Raw genomic sequence first — 26,184 nt, 5'->3', positions numbered from 1 at the left:
ACCAAACAATATCCCTATTCTTCTGCCAAATTCCAGGATAGTAGCCTTATTGTAAAGTATGTATTTATGGACCTAGTTTAATTGTGCACGGGGAAAATTGCACCTGTTGCGGGTGGTGGGGGGAGGTCGATTACCCAGAACTGAAACGAAACCACTGGTGAAGTTATTAGTCATTGTGCAGAGATTGATGAGTGCCAAATACGTGCTTGAGACTCTTCAGGAATAAAGACAGCATGATTTCTTTTTTTAGATCATTACCATTTGTGTTGATTTGGCTCCAAGGTGTTCACCTGTAATCAGAAAGGTCCTGAAATGACTGACAGAGAGTCAGGGCTAGGAGTGTGAACCTCACTGTGATCCTCAGTCAGACTTTTATTATCTCACTTTCTCCCCATGATAACCCAGAAGAATAGGAATCATTAGCTCTGCTGTTTGGTAATTGTTTTGTTTGGAGTTTTTGTTTTGATTATTGTTGTTTTCTAATTGAAATTTGTATTGAGGTACTTGTTGACATGCATGTATTTGTAAGGAATAATACAGAGATCCCATGTACCCCTTACCCAGTTTCCCCCACTGGTGACATCTGACAAAACTCTAGTAAATATCACAACCTGGATATTGGCAATGATTACAATTGGCTGATGTTATTTAGTGTTCTTATTTACTTGTGCTTATTTGTGTGTGTGTGTTGCTTTTATGAATGTGAAAACTGAGGGTTAGACTTGCCACAGTTCACACAAGCTTTAACGCCTCGAGTCCAATCCACTCAAAGTTTAGCTTGCCATCACTGACAAATTTTCTCCACCCTCAGGACCATCAGGGGCCTCATGACTGTGCTTGACAATGAGCTATCTTGGTGACATTGCCCTTGTTTTACATTTCCTTGAGGCGTGGTCTGAGTGGCAGCTTTGCCCTCCATGGGGGTCCCTACTGCCGTGCTTCACATATTAGCAAGTGAAGGAGGAGGCAGGGCTTTGATGGCATAAAAGGAGAGGTATAAATATATTCCATCTGTATTCCAGGCACAGAGCAGAGGGATATCCACTGACTACCCCTGTGCTAAGTTAGTGCTGAACTCAGCCTTCTTCCTCTTCCCCTGCCATTTTTCCCCTGGCAGACACATCTACAACATGAAGGAAGGCGATGACATCAGAAGACCAGACAGCTACTGATCGGAGAAGGACTGTGGTCTTTTGAAAAGAGCATGGAGTTGGGGGTCAAAAGACTTGGGTTCAAGTCAGTCACTCCTCCAGTTATTGGTTATATAACTTTGGCAAGTCACCTAACCTCACTGTTCCATAGCTTCTAGCTTTGTAAAGTGAGGAGAGCCATACCTACCATGTGGAGTAGTCAGGGTTGGAGACATTCTTTAAGGGCCCCAGCACTCAGTGAGATCACAGGAATCGTGTTTCAGCTGCTGCCTTCATGAGGATGCAGGAAAGGGTCCTCCCAGGTATCTTAGCGGGTGACTGACTGCAGATTCTAACTGATCATCCTATTCCCAGCATCACTCAGGCTGCTTCCTTTGCCAGCCTCTCTTCCCTTATGCCTTCTTTTTATTCAGAAAATCAAGCAGGTCTGAGATCAAGTCAGGTACTTGAAACAGAAGTAAATGTACCATTCGGATTAAAGTGAGGTGAGGACTAGTGCTGATAAAATCTGCCAAATTCCCAGTGACCTGAGTGGAGGGAGAGATGAGAACAATGCAGGTTGGAAAAAAGACTTGCCTCCCCATTCATGCTCAGCTGTGGCTTTGTGAATGGGAAAATGGAGTGAAATGGAGAAGAGCAAATTCAGTCATGAGAACTGGATTCCACTCTGGACTTGACTAAGAGAATTTCTATTTGCAATAGTTTATGCGTGTAATGCATATCTATAGTCAGGTGAGACTACCTTTTTTTTTTTTTTTTTTTCCATTTATTTTTATTAGTTGGAGGCCAATCACCCACAATACTGTAGTGGTTCCTGTCATACATTGACACGAACCAGCCATGGATTTACATGTATTCCTCATCCCGATCCCCCCTCCCACCTCCCTCTCTACCCGATCCCTCTGGGTCCTCCCAGTGCACCAGGCCTGAGCACTTGGAGACTACCTTTTAACTTGTTACTTCCTCTTGTGTCTTTTCTGGTGGCAAAAATGATGTTTTGGAGATTGAAAAGGAGTTTTCCAAGGTGACAAGGGACTTGACTTAGCAACTGAACAACAACAAAAGAATGATAGTGAACTTGGTGGGTTTCTATTACAGCAATGGAGCCCAAGACTTATATCAAGGGTTTCATTCTAGGGCCCCCAAGTATCTGCTGGAAACAGACTTCAGGATGTCTCAAGCTGCATGATAAAAATGTCTCCGATTTACTAAGTCCATGTTGGTCAGGGAGGCCAAGTCAACATTCAGAGGCAGAAATTAGTGTGGACTTGAGACAGACTGCTGTCATGAGCCTGATGGAAAGTAGGGTGGTCACTTCTGAAACTGCACAGAAAAAAAGTTGAAGCAGTGGGTTGAATGCAGGCTGCTTCTTTCTGCTCTCTTTCTGTTTGGTCTGTGTGGGCTTCTGATCTTTGAAGGGAAACTCCTTTTGCATTGGAGTTTTGAAGGATGTGTGTACGAATACCTGTGCCAGGGGCCATGGTTGTCGCACAGGGATGTGGGGAATAGCTGAGAGAAGGAAGGAACATGGGTGGCATTGATAAATGGGGTAGTTGTTGTTGCTCAGCCGCCAAGCTCTTTGCTATCTCATGGACTATACCACTCCAGGCCTCCCTGTCCCTCACCATCTCCTGGAATTTGCCCAAGTTCATGTCCATTGAATCAGTGATGCCATACAAACATCTCATCCTCTGTCACCCTCTTCTCCTTCTGCCTTCAGTCTTTCCCAGCATCGGGGTCTTTTCCAATGAGTCAGGCCATGTAAATAAAAATTCTGTGGTCCAAATTTTAAGTTTATAAAATTTTTCCTATGTTTTGGCTGTGCCATGCAGCATGCGGGATCTTAGTTCCCCAACCAGGGATTGAACCTGTGCCATCTGCAGTGGAAGCTCAGTGTCTTAACCACTGGGCCTCTGGGGAAGTCCTTAAGTTTATAATTTTTAAACAGACTTTGCTAGTCTGATCACACTGTAGTAAAGCTTGGTGCTCTCAGCAGTGTGTATTTCATGAATTTTGGTTGCAACCACAGCAGTTCCTTGACTACTTACATCCTTGAAACCTGAAATTGACTTGACTGAGCACTCCAAAGTCCATGATGCAGTACACATACACTTTATAACAAGTCCATACATCTTTTCTTCCTGTGCCTACCCTGGCAGGAGAGCTTATTTAATGATTGATGAAGCAATGCTACACCCAAGAAGAATTAATCAATAGTTTGCAATCGTTATGGAGAGTGCAACAGTAGTTATACAATAGCCAAGACCCGTCTAGCTATCAGCAGAGTCTTCCTTTCCTCCACATGATACCCCAAATTGAATTCTACCTTATATTTTTTTTTCCTTGTTGTCTTTAATGACTGAAATAGAACTGGATGTGTCAAAAACAGCAAAGCCTAGAAAAAAACAGTAAGGCTTCAAAGGAATGCCAAGCTATCTATTAATGTGTAGACTCAATCACTCATCTTAATGGGAGATGGGAAATGGGGCCAAGAGGCAGTGTTCTATAAGCTGGAATGCCTATCATCAATTACTATGCTTTAGGAGCCTATGAACTTTTAAAATCAGAGATCTTTAAAGGCTTAAAGTCATGTGGAGTTGGGTAAGTATGCTAACATGGCAGAGGGGCCAGCTGGGCCTCTTGTAGCCTCATGAACCTGGCTGCCCGTTTGGCTCTGCCCCTCTGCCCTCGGTGGAATCTATAGCACTGCTAAGGAGAGGCTGCAAAGCGAGCTTTTTTGCAGAAGTGGAGCCTCTTTATTTGAAATCATTATGTCCCATGTAATAAGTGTCCTTTGCATTGCTTTGGATTCAGACAGATCTGTGTTCAAACTCTGGCTTTACCACATGTAGCTGTGTGATTTTTGATCTGTTGAATGCTTCTGAGCCTTGGTTACTTCATCTGTGAAGTGGAATCCATGAGATAATGACTATAATGCACTTAGCATGGAATTAATAAATGTTCCATAGGTGTTAGTTATTTAATGATGAGACTGGCTGACTTTGTTTGGAAGTCTGGGTAATGGTCTTTTGGCGGCATCAATAGTATAGAGAGAAACACCGTTATTTAGTAGTTCCTTTCCAGAAAGGTAAACTGAGTCATGGAAGGCCAGGGAGGCTGTGAAGAGGACAGGTGAAGAGAGAAATGTAACACTGACTGTATACTTTGTGATCATTTCTTCACTAGCCAGAAAATAAGGCTTAAAATCTCACTTTAAAACAATTTATTTCAGAGTTAAGAAGCTCTGGGTCTCCCCCACCCCACATCTTTTAGTTAAGTAGTAGATAGGAGATATAAGAGACACAGGTTCAATCTCTGGATCAGGAATATCCCCTGGAGAAGAAATGGCTACCCACTTTAGCATTCTTGCCTGGGAAATCCCATGGACAGAGGAGCCTGGCGGGCTATAGTCCATAAGGTCACAAAGAGTCGGATACAACAGAAGCGACTTAGCATGCACAAATTTCTTTTTTAGATGGCATAAAGCAATTTTTCTTCTGCATCTGCCTCTTCTTTACCCTCTTATTTATCATAATACTTCAGTCAGCTCAGCAACACTCTGCAAAAAAGGGCTGATCTCCTTTAATTCCTCTGGAATTAATCATAATAACAGCAATTATGATAAACCCATTTAGTATAAATGTACATGTAAATTACTCTCGTGTTGCGTTTTCACCTTTAGTTTTGCTTTCACCAGCACCCACCCTAATATGGGTTATGAAGTGGCCTCTCGCTAGCCGAATTATTTTTCTTAAGTCAGACCTTCCCCTCGCTCACTGTGAGGTTGCTTGTTGCCATTTCCTTCCACCGAGGGTAAAGAGGAAGCTCTTACGTACAGGTCACAAGAGATGGCATTTGCTTTGCCTTTATGCTCAGCATCTAGAGCTTCCTTAGCTATAGAATAATAATTCTATCATTCTAAATGCCTTGATGAGGCAGAAGTTTTAAAAACCTGTAAACCCAGCCCACTCACCTTACCGATTCAGAAATTAAGGCGTCTCCAAAATTTGACAAAGTATCTGATATTCTAAAGCTATTGGATGCCAGTGTCAGAACCTGGCTCCAAGGCAGTGAGGAGCACATTTCCACCCGCCAGGCTCTTGGACTTCCTGGACCCAGGAGTTGTATCTTCTTGCTCAAACATATGCTTCTAGTTCCCCTTTTGAGTTCTAGCTCTTGGGATGGTGCAGTGGGGAGAGTGCAAAGAAAGATTCAGAGGTGCAGGGGCACAGAAGAGCTGCTGGCAGGCTGGGAGAAACTGGGAGTCATTCAGGCACCTGGCTGGGCAAACACTCCACCCTCTGGTCTGGAGGGAGGGGTGGAGAAGCAGACAGATAGTCTGCTTTCTGCCTCCAGCCAAAAGCTCCCCGGTGTCTAGTTAGTGGGTGGGGCGTCCCTTCGTCCCTGTCTGGAAGTGAGATGGGGTAACCGTGCAGGACTCAGGCTCTCTCTGCTTCCCACTGCTGTCTCCCTTCCTCCCTCTCCGGCCAGCCCTCACCACACCGAATGCCTGTCCGTGTCCAGTGAGGACAGAGCTTGGAAAACACCCCAGAAACAGCACCCACCCACCTGCAGGATGTGACCTCTGGGCTCTGAAACTCGCTGCTTCCTCCCTCTCCCTCCCCACCTAGGGAACTGTTTTAGACCACAATTCCCAATCCAGTCTCACTTTGCACTTTAATCCCAAAGAGACTCTGGCACTTTGTGACCACAGAAAACTTGTCACTTCATTAGGATTCTGAAAAAGAAAAAAAAAAGAGCAAAGGGTAATTCATAGTTGTTTTAATGACTTTGCATCCTTTCCCATCGAAGCAACTTTCAGCTGTTAGGCACAAAAGACACCAATGCTGACATCTCAGAGTGCACAGGGGGGCAGCATTTTTCATAATGCTGTATCACAAGATCCTTCACAGCCAGTTAACCCAATTAATCTTTCCACAGTAATTATCCAGGTGCTGTTTTATTCAGCTTCCCTGAAGTCTCCAAAGCTCCGTGTTGTGGAGATGAACTATTGTGCCTCCCGACCTTGGAAGGATGTTTCTAACTAATTAATAATTGTTAAGTGCTTGGAAGATGCACTTTGGAAATATGCTGGTGCTAATACGTCTGGATTTTGCCCTGTACAGCTGGCCGGTATGCGAGTCGAACATCATTCTTGCCTTTTGTAAATCGTACGAAGATGAATATGATGCCTTCTTTTCTCAGCTAGGTATCTGTCCCCACATCCCTCCCCCATCACACATTTGTTCTTTGCTCCGTTCTCCCAATCTGTATTAAGTTGCCTTCAGTGAGATAGCCTGATGAGTCTGAGGATTTCTCCCAGGAAGTGAGAAGGCTCATCATGCCACTTCTTCTAGCCACGTGGTCTTTAATGAGGCAAATTGAAAATTGCTATTGGCTGAACTGCCAGGAAAAGGAACACAGTTTTCTGTATGGTAAAGGGGTTTCAAAACTTTTTTGATATGGACAACAGTAAGGGATATATTTTATATTGCAGCCCAATAGATTCAACATGTGTATGTTTACATATGTGTGTGTATGTACAGTTTGATAAAGCAATACTTAATTTTTACTGTGTCTGACTTCTTGGAGATCATATCCTAAAAAATACTAGTCATGTTGGATTAAACTGATTTCACCAGTTCCTCACTAATACCTCACTAGTACCCTCTAATGAACCTCAGCCAGAGTTCAGAAAGCACTGGTATAGTGGACGGGTGCTGAACTAGGGTCAGGAGACCTGGGTTATATCGCCACCTCTGTCCCAACTCCAAGATTCTGTCCCCAGACCTCAGTGTCCTCATATAAAATTAAGGTATTTGTTTTCAAACTGAATTTACTCTCAGAGAACTTACCAAAAGTCTTCTTATGTGGAAACCCAGTATGGAAAATAGGGCTTCCGATTGGCCCACGGCTCTTCCCTCAACTCATGTCCCCACCTCCACCCAGAAGTCCTTGGAACACAATCTAAATATTACTAGGCCAGAAATCTCCTAAGTTTCTTCTTGTTCTGTCATTCATTGATTATTTTATTCTCTTGGTAACAGATTTATCTAATGAAACACACCTGGTTTACTTCTATTGATGCTCAGCTAGGAATTTTCAGTTGGTCATCTCCAGAATCAAAAGGAATTTTTGCCGTAGGACCAGAGTTCTTTCTCGCTTTAGCTTTGCGACTTGTTCTCAAGCCTCATGGGATAGGCTTCTTCAGGGGAAAATGAGTTTGAAAGGCCTTTGGTGGAAGTGTAAGCAGGCAGACGTGAGGACGCTTATTTATGTCATTGTGTCTATTTTCTTGCCTCCTAAATTCAGCAGGTTCTTAACTCTTAATACAGCTCAAATCATTTGGCTTACAGCTGGTAAAATACAATTTTCTGGTTCTCCAAAAGAAAGGCCTTTCAGACTTATAAAAAGAGAAGCTCATAAGACTTCTTGAACATCAAATAGCTCTTACAAAACACCATTTTGATGAGTTAAGTGTAAATGAATCAGAAACATACGGATTAAATTTCCCTTGAAAGACACATGGGTTTAAGAATTAAGGGGGGAAAGTGCTTGGTAAGATGGATTTCAGGTTTTTGCCAAACCTCAAAATGTTTGAAAAATGGTTTGAGATGTTTTTAACTGAACACAAAATGCCATGGAGTTCACCCATCCCAGACATAATAGCGAATCTTTTTGACAACAACTTTATGACAAGAAAAAAGGCCTGTGGGGCTTTAGCCATTTTGTCAGTTCTCTTTTGATAAGCCCCCTCCCTTTACCAAAAAGCCCCACATTTCTAGGAGAGCTGTCTGATTGACAAGCTAAAGTTTCAAGTCAAGCAATTACCGGAAAATAACCCCACCACTCAGAAATCTTGGATTTTTTTCTCCCATACTACCCAAAGTCAATTATACCATTTTCTAAGTAGAATAATATACTCTAGGGATGTGGAGTATTTGATATATTTTATTCACTTGTGTCTAGAGCAGTGCACAGTTATTCTAGTCATTTGTCTGACATTAGTGTGCCAGCTTCTTTGGGGATGGAAGAAAAAAGCCCACTAAAAGCAAACAGATTGGAGGAAAATAGTCATTGGTTTATTAAAACGGCCGTGCTGTGGAAATGCTATATATTAGAGAGGCAGGGCATGGGTTGAGGTTTTCAAGTTGCTGGGAATGGTCTTGGAAACTTGAATTCTGTTGTAAGAACTTCTCCACACTTTCGAATTTTTACTGGCACGAGGAAACTCAGGTGCAACATGGGAAGGACTCATGGACTGATATGTTAAAAGAGCTGTGCATTCCAGCCCTCATTCTTTTTCACTGGCTACTGCTGACAGATAACGGCTGACACTTTTACAGTCTCCTGTTTCTCACGTGTAAAAGCCCAGACAGAGTGGGTTTAGGGTAAGCTGCACACAGCGAGTGAGGGAAGAAGCCCGGGTGAGAACGCTTGGACCAGGCCATTTGCTCCATGTAGCTATGTTGTCTTCGGCCCCTGTTTCATTTTCCTGTTTAAGCCAGGATGACCAAGGTTTGCTTGCCTGCTTCCTTCCTTCCTTTCTTTTCCTTTGAAAGAAAGGATGCATTCAGTGACTGCCAATATCGATTTAGAAACTAGGGGACAACAATGTACTTTTCAAAAGGTTTCAAGTCAATGTAGACCACAAAAAAAGCTGTGCTATCTTAAAATCTGTATGTTTTAACTCTGTGCTGGAAGGAATGGGGAATCTATTTATTATCTTGTTGGTACAGCATCTGACACCATGTTTGGAGGTACGACCGTCCTCTCAAGGAAAATGAAAATTAATTTGTTGCAAAAAGAGCACCAAAAGGAGAATAACAGTCACAGAAAACACAGAAAACCGTCTTCAGGGCCTCCAATGAGAATACCTCATAGCAGTGATTGTTAAAATATACACCCCCTCCCGATCTCATGCCTATTTATATTTATTGAGCTCAAAGTGAGAAATAAATGAAAACTAGGAATGCTGGAGAGAAATTCAATGATACCAGCTTTCTGGTATCTGAAATCTTGGAGGACTTCAGAACAGAAAAAGCAGGGCCCGTCTGGCTCCATTTTTACCTTTTCTGAAGCAGCTTCATATGGGATAATAGGACCAAGAAGGGCTTCATTGACTCTGGAAAATGCTGAAGCCATGTCCACAGCTCCGTGCCTCCCTGCCACTTACCCTAAATCTCTCTCTCCCTTTATTGTGCTGCCCTCTAATTCAAAAAGGGTCAGATTCATGCAGTATAGTCTATCAAATGGTTCTTTTCATTTGTAACTCAGACACCTACATGAAATACTGGAGAATTCATTTTAAAAAAGTCTAAATGTATGTAGTCATCCTACAGACCCAATTTGTTCTACAGATCAGGCAGAATGGACACACATCAGGGAGCATGTGTTCCTGGATAGGGATGGTTATCACTCAAGGAGATTGTTCTCATCTCACGTTAAGCTATGAACAACAATAATTACTTAACATCTTCTCAGTCTGTGTTGATGTACTTTAACAACCTGCTTTGCTCAGAGTTAACTCGGGTTGGAGGCCCTACCACCAATATCCCCTCTCTTTCACTCTCACACACACATATGTACATGAGCCACACACACGTGTGCACATGCCATGAGCGGGCTAACTTCTCATCTTCCCTGGAACAATTCATGTGTCACCTTTCCTGGGATCCCTCCCTCGAAACCGCTAGGATGTCAGATATCCACTGGGGGATTCTCCCATTATGCCTGTGCTGACTTGCGTGGCTTGTTCGTTTTCCTTACGACAGGATGGATTTCTCAAGGGCAGGGATGATCTTTTATTCACTCTGGGCTCCTAGCACAGTTCTTGAAACATCTCAGGAACTGAGTAAAATGTTTTAAAAAAAGTAAACTTAAAAAATAATTTTAGTTGTGTTTCTGTTGGAATGTATTTTTACCGAAGCCACAAAAAGTAGGTGGGACTGAAATTTCCCCTCCACAGGTCCTCTTGGGTTCTTGGTCCTCGCAGAAAATGCAAGCAGTAAAATACAGTGGAGTTTTTGCTCAGATGATGAGCTCCCTGCTTCATTTCAACTTTCTCTCCTAACCTATGTTTATCTTCAGGGTCTTATTTATATCTATTTCCTTTCGATAAAAATAGAAGCTCAAAAAAGTGAATTTACCACACGAAGGATGATACCTTTGACTCGAGCCTGAGTTCACAGATACAGCTAAGATGCTGCCCTGTGTGTGGACGTCCAGCTAGATGTTCATTTTCTGAGTCATCTGACTTCTGAGTTTTCACTTTTTTTAAGAGTGTAATTAAGATAGGTTCCCAGGGATTTAAAAAAGTGAGTAAAGCAGACAGTCTATATGTTGAGACCCATATAAGGAGATTTGTGGGCACCTGCCCAAATTGAGAGAAGCATTACAAGCTATTCAAAACCTACTGAAATGTCAACACACTTTTGAAAAGGGTCCATTAGGGATGCAAATGTGTGGTTCCCTGATTATGATAAGCACTGGAAAGAAAACAGTGAAACCCATTAGGAGGCTTTGAGAACTTGGTTTTGAAGAGTGGGGAAGACAACTCTAGTTTCTGCTGAGGTCTAGGCTTCATTTCTTTCCCTAGCCCATCCTTGCATTCTGAACCACCGATTCTCATGATTTAAATGGTCCTGAAAGTTTCTCTGCTTTTGGATAAAGCCAATTAACTCATCTGTAAATGGGCCAACTTTGAAATTCTATCCACGTCAGATAAAGTTCATTTTAATAAGGTTCATTCTCTGGATTACAAACTGTAACTTGTTTGTGTAAAGAATCTGACATCAGAAGCTCACATCAGGCTTCTGATGTATTTCTGTTTATTCTTGCATGGATTTTTCTTATAAAAGGTTCATTCTAATTTAAAATCTATAATTCTAACTGTGTAGTCTTTTCTAAATCAACTCACAGTAGGGGTATATTTCTATTTAATAATCATTTAGGGCTTTTCTGTGAAAATAACTGATTCATCTAATCAGAAAGACACCTTCAATTCTGGCAGTCTTGAGTTGTTCACACATGACGTCAAATGATATTCAGAGTAACGGATAAATTAAATTGGGGCCTAATTTTTGTGTAATCTCTCTAAATGTAAAAAAAAAAATGTAATTGATTTTTCCATCTTCCTTGATCTGGAAGGAATTGTATCAATTTCCAGGACGTCATAAAACAAAATATTTAAAGTATGTTTCAAATAATAAAAAAAAGAAATTCTTAACTTAATAAAGATGTGGAATTCATTTATGAAAAAAAAAAACACTGGCTGTGGACCAATAGGCCCGAGAGTCTGCCAGAAGTCTGCAGTAGACAGTCATTCTTGAATGTCCACTCTCTCCCTCATCACTCCTGAGCCCACTCCATATTAAGAAAATGAATTCTCTCAGCTGCACTGGACTTGGAAATCACTGATTTTATTTACTTTGTTTTTGAGTGAAAAACCAGAAGATCTTTTTTCAGTTTTCTGCCTTATAAGGAAAGCAGTTCACAGCACTTATAACTATAGTTCTTCTTGTCTTATTTTAACTAAGCAAGTTTGCTTGGCATATATATTTGATGCTTCGGAACCTTACATAGAAGTTATGGCTTTTGACCCTCTGGAGAACTTCAATAATTGAAATCATTGGCCAAAATGGAAAATATCTAACTATCATAAGAAAGCTTCAACATTAACCTAAAGCAAAAGTTAGAAACCCTGGAATGAGCATCCCCTTTAGGCTTTTGTGCTTTTTAAAAGAAATAGCCTCAAGCATCAGAAAGTCAGAAAGATCTATTACTAAGAGCATGTAGGTGAATATCCTGATACTCACTTACTTTGGATCAATCATCTTAACTTCTTGAAACCTTTCCAGCTATATTATGGTATTCTCTTTTCTCTTCCCTCTAAATGGAGTGGAACATTCCAGAAAGTTAGAGCATAGTTTCTCAATGGTTTAAAAAAAAAAAAGTCAGAATCACTTTACCTTTGACAGTCAAAAGATACATAGCCCCTGCCATCAGGAAGCTAGGGTCTAATGGAAAAGATTGACACTAAATAATCATACCTGTAAAAATATTGTTAGACATAGCACAAAGGAAAAGCACATGGACATATGCAACCTTCTAAATTAGAGGCACCTGGAATTTGAGGGTCAGGGAAAAGTTTAAGAAAGTGATATTTAAACTGAGATTGAAAAGATAAGTAAGAGCTGGTCAATAAAAGAGCAGATGGATAAGCACTCCAGGTAAAGGCATTAGGATGTATTAAGGTTGTTGGGTAGGAAAGAGCTTGACACATTCTAGGAAATGAATGAAAGCCAGAATGGGTGAAATGTATCAAGTCAGGTTGGAGAGTAGTGCTGCAGATATAAAAGAGGTAGAATGCTTAGAGGATGGTTTTATTAAATTCTAAATGCTGAGCAAAGTCACAGAAGAATGTTGAGGAGGGAAATGTCTTGATTAGATCATTCTGGCTGTGATGCGGAGGTTGGAGTGGAGAGGAGTAAAACTGGAGGTGGAACATGTGGGAAGAACCAAATGAGAGAAGATGGTATTTTGGACTGGGATCTTGGTAGTGGGGACAGAGCCAAGTGGATGGAGTCCAGGTCTATTTTGAGAGTGGAGAGAATAGAACTTGGTGAATGACTTGAAGTAGAGGGTGAGGGATGTGAAAGTTAAGGCCTGGATTTCATGAATTCACTGCTATCAAGTATATTTAAGAAAATATAGGACACTTTCTAGGGAAAAGGTTCTAAAGAGGATACATTGTATTATTTAGGAGTCTCTAGGAAAAAAGAACCAATAGACAATATGCTATGAGAATATATATGACATTATAAAAAAACTGGCTTACAACAATCATAGAGGCCGAGAAGTCCTTGCTAGCTGAAGCTGGTAGTGCAAATTTCAGTCCAAATTCAAAGCCCTGAGAATCAGGAACACTGATAAGGTCAGTGTCAGTCCAGGGGCTGGAAAAGGCTGATGTCCCAGCTCAAGCAGTCCGACAGAGGGGTGGGGGAAGGAGGTATAGTCAGCCTTTTCATTTTTGGTTTTTTTTAGGCCTTTAGCAGGTTGAATGATGCTTACATACCACAAGGAGGGCAATCTGCTTTACTCATTCACCAATTCAAATGCTAGTTTCTTCCAGAAACACCTTCACAGACACACTCAGAAATAATGTTTAATCAGATATTTGCCCATTCATGGACCAGTCAAGTTGACCCATAAAATTACCGTCGCAGGCACCATGGACAGGGTGCCATAGGGCTCAACCTAGGCATTTAGAGAATACTATCTTAGCTCTTGAATGGGTAGGGTCAGATAGCATTTACTCCTCAGTAGTGAAAATGTTTTTCCTAGCAAGTCACATACTTGAAGAATTTTTGTCATTCTCCGAACTGTCCTGTTAAGTCCCAGGCCCCAAGGGCCTCATGCACCCCCAATGAAAAGACAGAACTGCTTATTTGGGGACCTGGCCTACCTTTCTCAAAGAATATTATTCTGTGTAATAATAACTGACTAATTCTAGTGTATAGAAGAGTGAAACCTTTGTTTTATGCCGATTAAAATGATCATTTTTCATATGCAAGAAGGAACTACCCCCTCACCTGCCCCTCAGGACTTGTGGTTCCTGCCCTCCTTGGCTAAAACAGTACCCACACCCAGGCATCTTTGGAGCCTGCCTCTTGTTCAGCAAAAGGAATGCACAGAAAAGGCTAGTGTTGAATTACCCATTTGTCCCCTGCTTTGAGGAAAAGTCCCTCACAGCTGATGCACTGCGTCCCTGAAATAAACAGTTCTGGGCCTCTCGATAAGCCAGGTTACACACTCTTGATCATATCTGACCATATACTTTTAGAGCCAAAATGTCCTTGAAGATTGTTGGCTCAGCCACTTTATTTTATCCATGAAGAAATGGAAACTCAGATTCTTGAGGACACAGCCCATGATCCCCAGACAAACCGGTAGCTGAGAAAGTGGCATGCTTTCTGGGATATTCAGATTCAAAGGACTCAGTTACCTCACTGCATCTTTTTATCATCTTTAGATTGACACATTCTGTTCTGGTGAGCCACTGGTTTCCCAGGGCCTGAGGAGAAACCAAGCCGTCGTCACAGGTCACTGCAGGGATTTCTTGGGAGAACAGTGAACTCCTGTGAGCAAGGATCCTGTGGCACATGTCCCTTAAATGCACTGACAGTCACTTTCTATTTCTGTTTCTAGTAGGGACTGACTGTCGATAGCTAAAATTGACGTTTACTGTGACTATAACCCTACCACAAATTAAAATCAGATCCATGTCCCTCTGGGGAAGATGTTTATTAAGCTGTAAGAAGACATCTGAAATGATACCAAATTACATTTAAACTTGAAACCCCAAATACCACATTTGTTTGGTAGTATGAATAGGACTGTCTGGGGAATAATATGGGAAACTGAGCAAGTCACTCTCTTTGGCAAAGTGGAAGGCCACCGGGGAAGGGAAAAGTGCCTTAGAAGAGACGCTTTATACATAAACCCCTGTGTGGCTTTTAACTAATCATTTAAGCCTAAACAAAATTTCCTCCGGAATGAACTTAAAGGAAAAGTAAGCCCTTTAAAACTTCCATGCCTTTAAAGAACAGACACAGATGTTCCAATTGTTTTTATAAATACACTGAGAAGGGGGTTGAAAGAAATATCACAATAAAACAAGCCTACCAAAATGCAAGCCTGAGTTCCAGAGTTTGACCCGACTATTACAGACAAAAGCATGCTTGGGACTGAAAGTTTTTATATCACTTTTGCCTTTTAACATGTAGTTGTCTGCCGTCTGTGGGTGTTTGTGTGCAGTGGATGTGTTTATGCACATAAAACGGTCACAATCTCAATCTCTGAGTTTAGAATCAACTCTGTCCAAAGGGAAGCTATAACTCAGTGGCTTCTTTGCCTGTGTCCAGTCCATGTGTAGCTTTGAAAACAGCAAAAGCCCAGTTGCAAGGCTCTTTGAGATCCTTGGATGCAAAGTGCAAAGTGCATGCCAAGTGTCATTATTAAGAACTTTATTGCTACTATTTTATTAAGTGTTTTAGACTAATATCAATTTAGCTTCCTGTTAAGTGCTACAAAGTGGGAGAACTTGAAAGGAGGCTTGGGAAAGATTGCCCAAGGAGGACACACAAGTTTCCTAGAAACTCTACCCCTCCCCCAGTCCTCCTTTTTCAAGTCAATGATAAGTTGTCCTGTCCCTTCAGGATAGTATTTCAAGTCACCACGATCCTTAAAAAGAAGGCCTGTCACGGATGTGTCATGGGGCTACTGCTGCCAGGAAGTGAAACACCCTATACAGGGAGGTCACCTCATTAAGTCATTCAACAAACTTCCACAAGGCTCCTACTGTGTGCTGGGTCTGTCCCAGATGACCCTCTCTCTCTCCAGCTTAAGGGAGAAACTGAGACATGCTTTGAGAGCACATAGCAGAGACTAGCCTGGGCTGGAGAACGCAGTAGGTTTCTCTAAGAAGATGATCCAGCAGGATACACCAGGACTCACAATAATGGAAAAGACATTCAGCTGCCTCGAGAATATAGCTTTACTTTGTGTATTAAAATGACACTAGCAATAATTTTATTTTCTAAAGTAGACAAATCATTTCTTGAATAGGATATACACTGACCATCCTCCAAGGGCCAAGCACACACAATACTATCTCATATATGATTGTCAGATCATCCTCCCACCACACCTGTGAAGTGGGGATGCTCACCCTCTTTTGCCTCTGAGAAAGCAGAGAGACTAAAGGCTTTGTGCAGAACGCACACTTGCGGTCCGTGGCAGGGCCAGCAGGCGACACAGAGCCTGTGCCTTTTCAGCCTCACAAGGCTGCTTTATGCGATTTACTGGTTAATGATGGCAGCCAACATTATCTCTATCATTTCTGTCAGCCACTCTGACTGAAATAAGTGAAAATAATAGACCTAATTTAGGACTAGGAGAGGCCTGCCAGTTCTTCCTCCTCCTCCCTAGAAACCCTGCCAGATGGGGACAAATCTATTTTTTAAGAGTCTAATAAGAGGAAATTCCAAAACCTCAGTAAGCCATTTAATTGTTTTCCACTGTTTATTCTCAGGAAATATTCTGTCTTTTGACTTAAATCCCGTGTGCTGCTGTCTTATTATTGTTATTCTGCTTCAGTTGGATTTGAAAGTAACTGGTTACCATCCTCTAATACAGTCATTTAAAAACTTGACGATCTTTGTCATCATCTCCCTGTCTTTTTGTTCCTTTTACTTTTCCATGTAGGTCTTCCCTTCTGACCCTCCAGTATTTTTCAGCGTTTCTTTGGAACTTTCTCCAAGTCCTCCTTCACCTTCTCCCTCCCCCAACCCCTCACACCCTATCCCATGTATTTTTCTTATTTGATTACAGCCTAGGTTTAGAATTTGCAGCTGTGAGTTAGCATATAACCTAGTGAGGAGTTTGCCAAACCTAAGGCAATGTCTCTTTCCTTGTCTGTGTTTCCCTAGAGAACCGGTAAGTTACCCTGGAGCATTGCAGGTACTTTATCACTGAGAACAGAACTTGAGAAATCAAGCTTGTAGCAGCCTAAGGTTGCAGCGTCTGCGTGTGTCACAGAGTCTGTGGGTGTCATCTCAGCTGCCCAAAGCCACTCCTACATCGTTACACAGCCTCTCTCCTGCCAGTGTATCTGTGGAGTTAATCATTTCTATCACCTCCTCCTAAAGAGCTGAAATCACCCTGGCAAGTGGCTGTGGGGAGTTGGGGGGAAGGGCTGTCATAAATTTGGTTTCCTAGGAGAGGTATTTGAAAACTGCCTAAGAGACTATGCCTCACAATCCGAGAAGGGGTTAGATAAAGGCATTGGTAAGGGTGACCTAGTGGGGAGGCTTGCAAAATGCAAGGATGAGTACAGGTTGCCCATATGATCTTTTCAAGGGCTCTTCTGTTTTCTCTGGCTGAAATTTTTTGCAGCTGGAGCTTCTGTCATTCAGCAGCAAGACTAAGCAGTCTGTTTGGAACATAGGTATTGGGGGATTGTGTTGGGTTTGGATTCCACTACAAATTATTCATTGAACTATTGTAACCGACATGCTAAGAGTCCAGAAGAAATCAAAACCAAATTGCTGACTTAGAGTTGGGGGAAGGAGATATCTCTAAGCAAAGAGAGCTCTCTGCCTCTACACAACATCCGAGCAAAATGTGTTAGTGAATGTTTTCATGAATTATTCATTTATGGTGAATGAATGCAAGCAGCAGTCCCTTGTAAACGACAAGGCTCACAATCAGAGGGCTACTTATTTGTCCTTAGGAAGCAAGGAGGAAGCTTATTAACATCTCACAAACAGGAAGAAATTTTACTTAGAGATATGTTTCTATGGAGAAAAAATTTCCCTCCAGCCAGCCAAAGAGATATATATCATTTATTTAAGCCTGCATTCAAAACCATCTTTTATTTTATGTCTTTTGAGCTGCATTTACTTGCCTTTTCTAAGTGTAACTTTATGAATAATTGATAACAACTGACAGGTTATTGGCTAATTGAAAAAACATCCCTTCATGTCTTTTAGTCTGATCCATGGTTAAAGCCAAACTGTTCAGGCATTTAGGATATTTTATAAAGGGTCTTTATAAAGAAAAGAGCCTTTAGCTCTTTACAAAGAAAAAAATATCAGAATTTGAAAATGAATTTTTTTTTTACAAAAGTACTTCAGAAACCAATCCAACCATGTTTTTGGTTAACTTAAATTAATCAGGCTGACTGCATGACTAATTCAGATTAATGGTGCAGAAATCAATCATTAAAGAAGAAAAAAAAAGATTGATCTACTAGTCTCAGCAGAATGGCCATAAATTCACCTCTCCCCTTCTAGTATTACTTTCTCTGTTTAAAACATTTGAAAGCACTAGTAAACACCTCTTCTGCCTGAGAGGATGCAGCATGCATGCTGTAAAACCCAGCAAAGGCTCCAGCAGAATACAGCTCTGTTAGCTATATGACAATGTATTACCGCTGCTGACTCTCTTACAGTCAGGCTTTCATTGAAAGAAAAAGAAGTTACATTTCCAAGTATCAGATACTACATCTTTTATATAATACAGTGCATATATTGCAGTAATACCAAATTGATTTTTCTAAAAGAAAAATGGTAAATGCATGGTAAATTTAATTTAATTTAATAAAATTTAATTTCCAACACCCCTGGTGATAATGATTACAAAAGTGTTCTTGTCAGTATCGATAAGTCAGTGCAAAGCAGAGATTTTCAGTTGACCATGGTATGGGTGTCACTGGTACCTCTGAGCCCAGAGCTCTGAACATTATAAAGTGCAACCTTATTGCAGGGCAGGCATCCAGTTTTTTAAATATTGTATAGATTAGGGACAGATGAGTGTTCCTGAATTATTCGTAGCCTTTTCTTATGAAATGCCCCAAATGTAATTTCAAATGGAAGTTAATTTAATTCAGGCAAAAATAAATGGGTCTAGAGATCACCTGAAAGCTTGAGTTTAATCGAAGGGACACTGATAAAAAGTCCTTACCTTGGAGGTAAGTAGTTATGCTGTTCAAGAACAGGAATGGGTTATATTAAGTTGCTAATGTAAATTGGACTTTCTCAATTTGTAAATCAATTAAGTTCATATTAACTAGCAGAGATAATTTACTGAACACTATTCTTGCCATGTCTTTTGCTAGTCAAAGAGATCCTTAATATCTATGTTTGCATTAATTTGAGAAATATTTATTAAACATCTATTTAGTATCATGTACTTTCTTAAATTTCAGATGTGTCTGCACAGGTAAACAAAGCAGATACAATCTCTGACTTATGAAGTACATGGTCTAATTGGGAGCAGAGACATTTAAAAAAATTCACGCAAAATTTTTAATGAATTGTAATGGAGAAGCAGAGATGGTAAACTCCAAAAGGCCATGAAATACATCTGTTTGTCCACCATCCTATTGTTGCCAATTGAACATATATAAATGAATTCTTATGCAAGTGATCTGATTTACCAAACAAGTTTTCCCCTCTGAAATTAAAGTGTTTAGGGTCCAAAATGTATTAGGTGCTCAGTTGATTTTTTGATGATTGATTGAATAAATGGGGGTAAATATTGCTAGGGAAAAGTACACTAAAGTGCACTCCAAAAAGGTGCTTGTTTTCCCAGGTATTGCTTCACCCATCCTGGTGTAATCGCCCAGAGAAGATTGTAGGATTACTTATGTCAATGGTCTGTGGCAGGAAGAAAGTCGGTGCTTTCATAAAGCTGGAAGAAAATCATTATGGCAGATGTGTGGAGCCTATGGCCCTGAGCTGGGGAGGCAGTGAGGGACCAGAGGATTCAGGGCCATGGAGCTGTGTTGAGTTCTATCACAAGGATATGGACTTATAGTATCTCTGATGAGCCAGAGCGTTTGCCGTTTTGCTTTGGCAAGTGTACTAGCTTTTCAAGACACGATGGAGGCGAGGGGCTGGGTCAAGGATAAGATGAAAATACTACGGCAGGATTCTCTTCCTGGACACCCAAATGTTGTGTCACCAAAGGAAAAAGGACAGAGGGACAGTTCTCTCAGGGAGATTCCCGACCTTTATCAGAGGTCCTCTCTTGAGCCTGAGGAAGCTTAAAAAGGGAAATATATTTTAATTGAATTCTGCTGATACTTTGGTGCCTTTTCTCAAGCTAACTATTTCTACTTCTTTGTAGAATTTCTACTTTCAAATTCCTCATTTGTTAAAAGGGGAAATACTGTATTTGCCAGCCAGCTTCAGGAGCTTGGCCATAAGACCTGGTACAGAGCATGAGCTCATTCTAAAAGATACAAGTAATATGATGTCTTTGAGAATGGGGGCCAGATAGCTTTCTTGTTTCCCCAGTTATTACTTCTGTTGGATTTCTGTCATTGTTTTCAGGAAAAACAAGATAGTGAGGACTAATCTCTCGGGAACTAGTTTGGTTCCATTTTGAGGAAATATTTTCAAGGATCCTTTCTGAGAAATACTGTGAAGTCATTTTGCAGTTCTGTAAAATCATTGGTGGGAAGAATCCATTTGCCTTCATAGAAGAGTTTGGGATTCTAAAGTTAATGCATTTTAAAACAAATATATATGTATGGAGTTTGGGACATTTTTACCTTTGCTAGATTGTAGTTCTTCAGTTAAAGCTAAGGATTGATGTTCTTTAAGATTTCAGCCTTACTCATCGTTTTCACTGCTGTGGGTCTGGACTCAATCCCTGGTAGGGGAACTAAGATCTCCCCCCAACACATATAAACACAACAGAAGATTCTAGCCTTAAGCCACAGTTTCTTGATTTCTGTTGTTTCAGTAGTGTTTCAGAATAATAATAACAAAAATAACCACAACTAATTTTTAAGCATATTCAATATATTTAACATATGATAACTCATTTAATGCCATGAGATAAATATCTCTATCACCCCAATTTTCAGTTGATAAAACGGAGGCACAGAGAAGTCAAGTAACACTGCCCAAGGTTTCATAGCTAATAAGTGGCAGAGCTGAGATTCCAATTTTGACAGACTAGCTCCTAAGCCCATGTTCTTCAGTGGGCTTATGAAGCCCACCCCATTTTATAATATAGTTAGTACCTAGGGAAGAAATCAACTATACCGTCTTTGCATTTCACATTCTATTTGATTATCCTGGCAGTTTGCTTTCTTTACAAAACAGAAATTTATATTTCTTTAAAAATTTTCACTTAGGAGAAGAATAAATATTTCTCACTACAAACTGCCTTCTCTCTAGATTTAAGAGTTTTGCATTCCCCTCTTTAACTCTTCAGTCTCTGTATCCCAGACAGAAATTAGTGTGGTAAAATAGGCCACAACAGTTCATTTAAGAATATTCAAAATAAAGACACCTTTCTTTTCATAAGCAAATACAAAGATAGTGGGCAACAAACTTTCTCTAATCTGTGTATGAACTCATGTTATATTTAAATGAGAATGAAGTGTGGGCTCCATAGAATGGATTGGGTCCATTTTCAAGAATTTCTCTCACTTTTTAGGGATACCTTCTATTTGAAATTTAAGAACTAAGCACTGAATGAGCTCAATTTCATTTAATATGGATATACTCACCACCTGCCTTGTGCCAGGTGCCAGGTTAAGGGCTGTGGACACACCAGCAAGCAGTAAAGAATACCCTTATCATAATAAAACATGTAGCCTCACTAGATGAAGAACATATCACTTTCAGTTCGAGTCCTAGAATCTGAATTTTAGAGCTTCAGGGGATTTCCAGATGGCCTGTAGTCTGATCCATTCATTAAACAGATGATGAGATGGAAAGCCTAAAAGTTAATTAAGAAAGTTTCTTCTCCAGAATCAGAAACTCTAATAGCAATGGCATCTGTATCTCCTGCTCCTTGCCCACCATTCCTGCCATTTTATTGCTTTCAAGTTTTTTGTTTTTTTTTTTTTTTACAGTCTGCTCCCCACCCTCAACACCAGGTTTTTTTGTTGTTGTTTTGTTTTGTTTTTTATCTTCTCAAGATTTCTTAGATGGCTGTGCCCTGACTTTGATGCTGATATTGCGCTTCCAATTTCCCAACCTAATTTTTTTCATCATTTATTTTTTCCCTTTGCCTGTCCACATACCTGGCCTATCTGCCTGTCTTAAGAGTTTAATAACTGATCCCAGGAGGTAATGGATCTGGTGAAGAACTGGGAAAGAAGAGCAGTCTGCTGTGACTCCCCTGAGATCTTGCAAACACAAACAATGGCCCTTAGCTCCTTAAAGATAGTGGGCTTGCACAAGGGCAGGGAAGACCAGCAGACTTTACTGACACTCCTAGACTAGATAACATCCTTTGGAGGGAAAAACAAGTACATGAAATCTCTTGCTGTGGTACCTATCATTCTGCTAAGGACAATGAAAACAGCCTGTCATCCCTGACATCTTAATTGAAAGAAAATCTTACATAGATTTCAACCGTAAGCAGTATGTTTATACAAGTGTATAAAAGAGGAATAATCTGTCAAGTTGGAAAACTCTTAATGCTACAGGACTCAGTTTCATAATTGAACAATCCAACATGAGCTCACACATCTTACCTTGTTCCATGCCTCAATAATTTTTAGTAGAAATTCTTTACCTAGAGGCATATGCTTATTAAAAAGGAGGCTCGGCTTGCTCAAAGTCTAGAATTATTAGCTCATGGCAACAAGCCTGCACTGGAGCAAAACTGTTGAGTCTTTGTTTTCACAACTTTACCACAATTTGCCATCTTATTTTCAGAGACTTGCTGATGCGTTGTTTGGGAAGTTTTTTTTCTTTAAAGGAATAAAACAAAATTTCACATGGATGAGTGACTTCTCATGTTAGCATAATTTTACTACTTCACTGGAAAGTTCAGGGAGCAGTGTGAATATCAAAGGAAATGGGCCATGGATTTATTTTAGTATAAAAAAATCAATAATACCTTAGTTATGGAAGGCATCAAGGTGTGATGGAGGAAGCCCTCTATTGTAAGTTGAGTGTAAGTCGTACTTTTTTTCATGACCCATATGACCTTGGACAAACTTAAATGTTTCTGAATTCATCTTACTCCTGAGTAACATGGGAGTAATAGGACCTACCTACCACATCGCATTGTTTCAAGTCCCATGAAGGTGAAATATTTAGAAAAACATGAAGCAATGTATAAGTGCAATATAAAAATTTCATGACTATATTAAATAATAACTATTTTTATATGTATGAAGGGACTTAAGCAATGCAAGTATTCCAATACCACTTTTGCTTCAGTGATCTAAATAGTCTGGACAAATGATTATTTCTCAGGCCAAGCTACATAATTAACTCATTCTAGGCCTTTCCATAGCTAGTGATTGGGTAGGCATAGGGGTTTTTCTTGTTGCTGTTGCAGTTTCTTTAGTTTTAAAAGTCTATGTAAGAAGTCTAGGAAATTCTATTGGTTTTGTCAGTGGGGTTGGGGAAATTACTTACAGAATCTGTGTAAAACAGTAATTCAAAATTATTCAGAATTCAAACATATAGGCTTCCCAAACAACCATTTTCCCTTCCACTCTACTTTGCCAATTTGTCTGATTGGTATCTTTGGTAATTATAGTCCCAGGGGAACCTCGTACCCTGAAAATTTTTCTTAATTAATGAAGGAATATTTAATATTTAAAAATCTAGGAGATTTATGCATGGTGTGGAAATAACTGACATAATAAAAACACTGAATTAAATGAAACATACTATTTCCCAATTATTCTATACAACTGGGAGTTTCCCATACTTTGGGAGAAGAATGAAAACTTGTTTTAAATTTAATTGCTTTTGCATATTCATTTTCATCACCATTAAGTTGTTTAATTGATTTCTTTAAAAAATAGACCATCAATAAAAGCTGATAACCAGGATTATCATTAATATGTTGGAAACAAAATGTAAATGATGATAATATGTTGCCCTTGCTTAGAAGGATGATACTTCACATCGACATAATCAAATATTTTTAGTTGTTTTTGATAACAGTTTTCAAGTAGCCCTAACTGTCTATGCTCAAATTCTTACCCTGGTGACTAGAGGGGCAGACATATGGTTGAAGACTGTATGTATGTATATATAGATTTATGTATGATATGTATGCATGTATATAGATATCTATATCTATCTATCTGGATATTTTTAAATGAATGGATGGATATATATTTAACTATCTGTAGGGTCTCATTATGAAACTGGGGAGTTCAGATTATTAATCTTGTACTTAGAAGAAGTGACCATTATTAAACATGCTATAATTTGATATATAGCTGTTTTCTTTTTAGCAAAGGTCCCAAACAAAACATTAAAACTGGAGAATATAAAACAAAAGTTGTCTGTTGATCAAGCAGCATTTTATACTTCTCTGACTTGAACTCTGAGTATCAGAGACTTTAAGACCCAGTGATATTACAACTATAGAAATTTGGAGCGATTGAAAGCAGCCATTTCCTAGACTTATAAAAGCTAAAGGGCCGTCAAAGGCCTTACTAACCCTTACTGTTCATCTGTACTACAGAGGTCCCCAGTGTACATGTCAAGAAATATCCATAGAACTTCATTTGCTTTTCGGAAAACACCCATGTCATTGTTACAAGCTTCTCACCTTAGCCTATCTATGTAACCACTCACACACATCCTGTTAATAGAACTGGTTGTAATTTGTGTACATCTCCATAAACTCTGTGTAAAACTTTTATATTTTCTTATATTTTCATATACACAACTTCCTAAACATATAAATCTAGGACTAACTTAGGACTAATCCTTCTATGATATGTGTGACTGTGATAGCTAGCTGTGTTTCCAAGGGAGATTTCAGACGAAAAGAATGGAAAACTTAATCTTCTCTGGAATCGTAACAGCAATGTGAAGGAAGAATATCTTGGCATTCTTTCCCCCAGTTCAGGCTGTGTGAGTCACCCATGGGAGGCACATGCGCTCCGAAGAAGAGGTTCTTCATGCTGTCCTTCCCTGAAACACAGGAAGGCTTTGCCCTTCAGAGAACATCTCTCTGCAATCTTTACCCAGCTCTTAGGTCAAGAGATTTTTTTTTTTTTTTTAGAAAATACATCAATTTGGGAAGCACTGTTTTTCTATCATGGCATTCAGGATAAGATGCTGTAACATGGAAGACTCAGAGGTTCTGAGGGGTGTTTGTTTATTTGTTTGTTTTGCTTGTTAAGTCATTACTTCAATGGTTTGACATTTATATGGCTCCCCAGAGTAAGAGCATCAGGAGATTGAGAATTGAGCCAAGGAGGTTATTTGTTTGCCATTTTTAATAAACACAAATAATTCCCCTTTTCCCTCAGCCCCACATTCCCTGGCTCATTAAATCAATTTAAGGCTCTTAAAATTTTTTCTGGCAAATTGAAGCAGAAGAACTATGTACTCCCCCAAGGAAAGTTTACCCAAGACCTGCAGATCAGGCTGAAATCAATTTCTGTCAAAGAGTCTAACACCTTGAGTTATTACAAAATGAGGGGTCAGTAATTGGGGGCTGGGCCCCAGACTCGCCCCAAGAAAGACTTGTTGCATCTTGTGAATTGCGACCTAGCTACTTTGGTTTGTGACCTGGCTTTGTGTTTTTTTCCCACTCAAAGTGGAGAATTATGAAAAAGTCAAAACAGATTTCTATTGGGAAATTATGAATGAAGTTGGCTCTGCAAATCCAAATAGTGAAAGTATATCCAGAGAAAAGCCAGGCAGGCTTCCAGGCAGAAGTATGGGAGAATGTTATAAAACAAATGTACACAGGTCTCAGGCTCTAAGATCCTCCAGAGGGCAGAGACCTCAGAGTAAACATGCAGGATTTCACTACCAGGTCCCTTCTCTTTCCTAAGATGCAAGGGTTGTAGGAGATTTACTGGCTTGTTGTCTATTGAATATCAGTTAGATAACAGAGGTCAGGAAATGAAGTGGAATTTGATGTATTAACTAGGAAGCAGCAAAGGAAGCCAAGCTTGTATTTTATTTGTTATTATTTCCCTAATATCCTCAATTATGTGGCTCCCATCAGGGAATCTGATCTGCTGCTCATGTAATGGTGTTGTCCCCACTGGTTCTGGACTTGAAAAACTGGCAGTGAATCCCCTGCCTAGAGTATCAGGAATAATGTTTGCTATTTTTTCTTTTCTTTTCTTTTTTTTTTTTTTTTTTTTTTGTTCCCAGGCCTGTCCCAGGCTCTCTATCTTCTCTGCTCCATCTTCACAACAGACAGAGACAGCCCATGCCAGCCTCCATGCCTGGGACCCTGCCCAACCCTACAATGCCGGGCTCTTCTGCCGTCTTGATGCCAGTAAGTGCTTCTTTCTGCTGAGGCTTGCCCCATTTGGAAAAGTACAGAAAGTGTGCAGATCCTAGCTGATGGGGAAGAAAAGAGCTTCTTATGGATGGAGAGTTGAGCTGGGTGCCAGTTTGCTCTAAGTGCTTAGTTGTGTATCCTTGGGCATCTTGCTGGCTTCTCCATCCTTCAGTGCTTCCATTATGAGGCATGGTTTCATCTTCTTGCTGGTGACAAGTGA

At 40.2% G+C, this 26,184-nt stretch overlaps 1 protein-coding gene across 1 annotated transcript in view; it reads left to right on the top strand.

Annotated features, from left to right (window-relative positions):
* CREB5 (cAMP responsive element binding protein 5) overlaps positions 1-26,184 on the top strand; it is a 426,112-nt gene that overhangs the window by 296,464 nt on the left and 103,464 nt on the right. Inside the window, exon 6 of the mRNA XM_061165457.1 lies at positions 25,832-25,958. Coding sequence (XP_061021440.1) covers positions 25,832-25,958 — 127 coding nt within the window. The remainder of the gene's footprint in view (positions 1-25,831; positions 25,959-26,184) is intronic.

Source organism: Dama dama, chromosome 18 (genome assembly GCF_033118175.1).
Source record: "Dama dama isolate Ldn47 chromosome 18, ASM3311817v1, whole genome shotgun sequence".
NCBI lineage: Eukaryota > Metazoa > Chordata > Mammalia > Artiodactyla > Cervidae > Dama > Dama dama.
The sequence above is the reverse complement of the archived record's forward strand: the minus strand, read 5'-3'. Positions and strand labels throughout refer to the sequence as shown.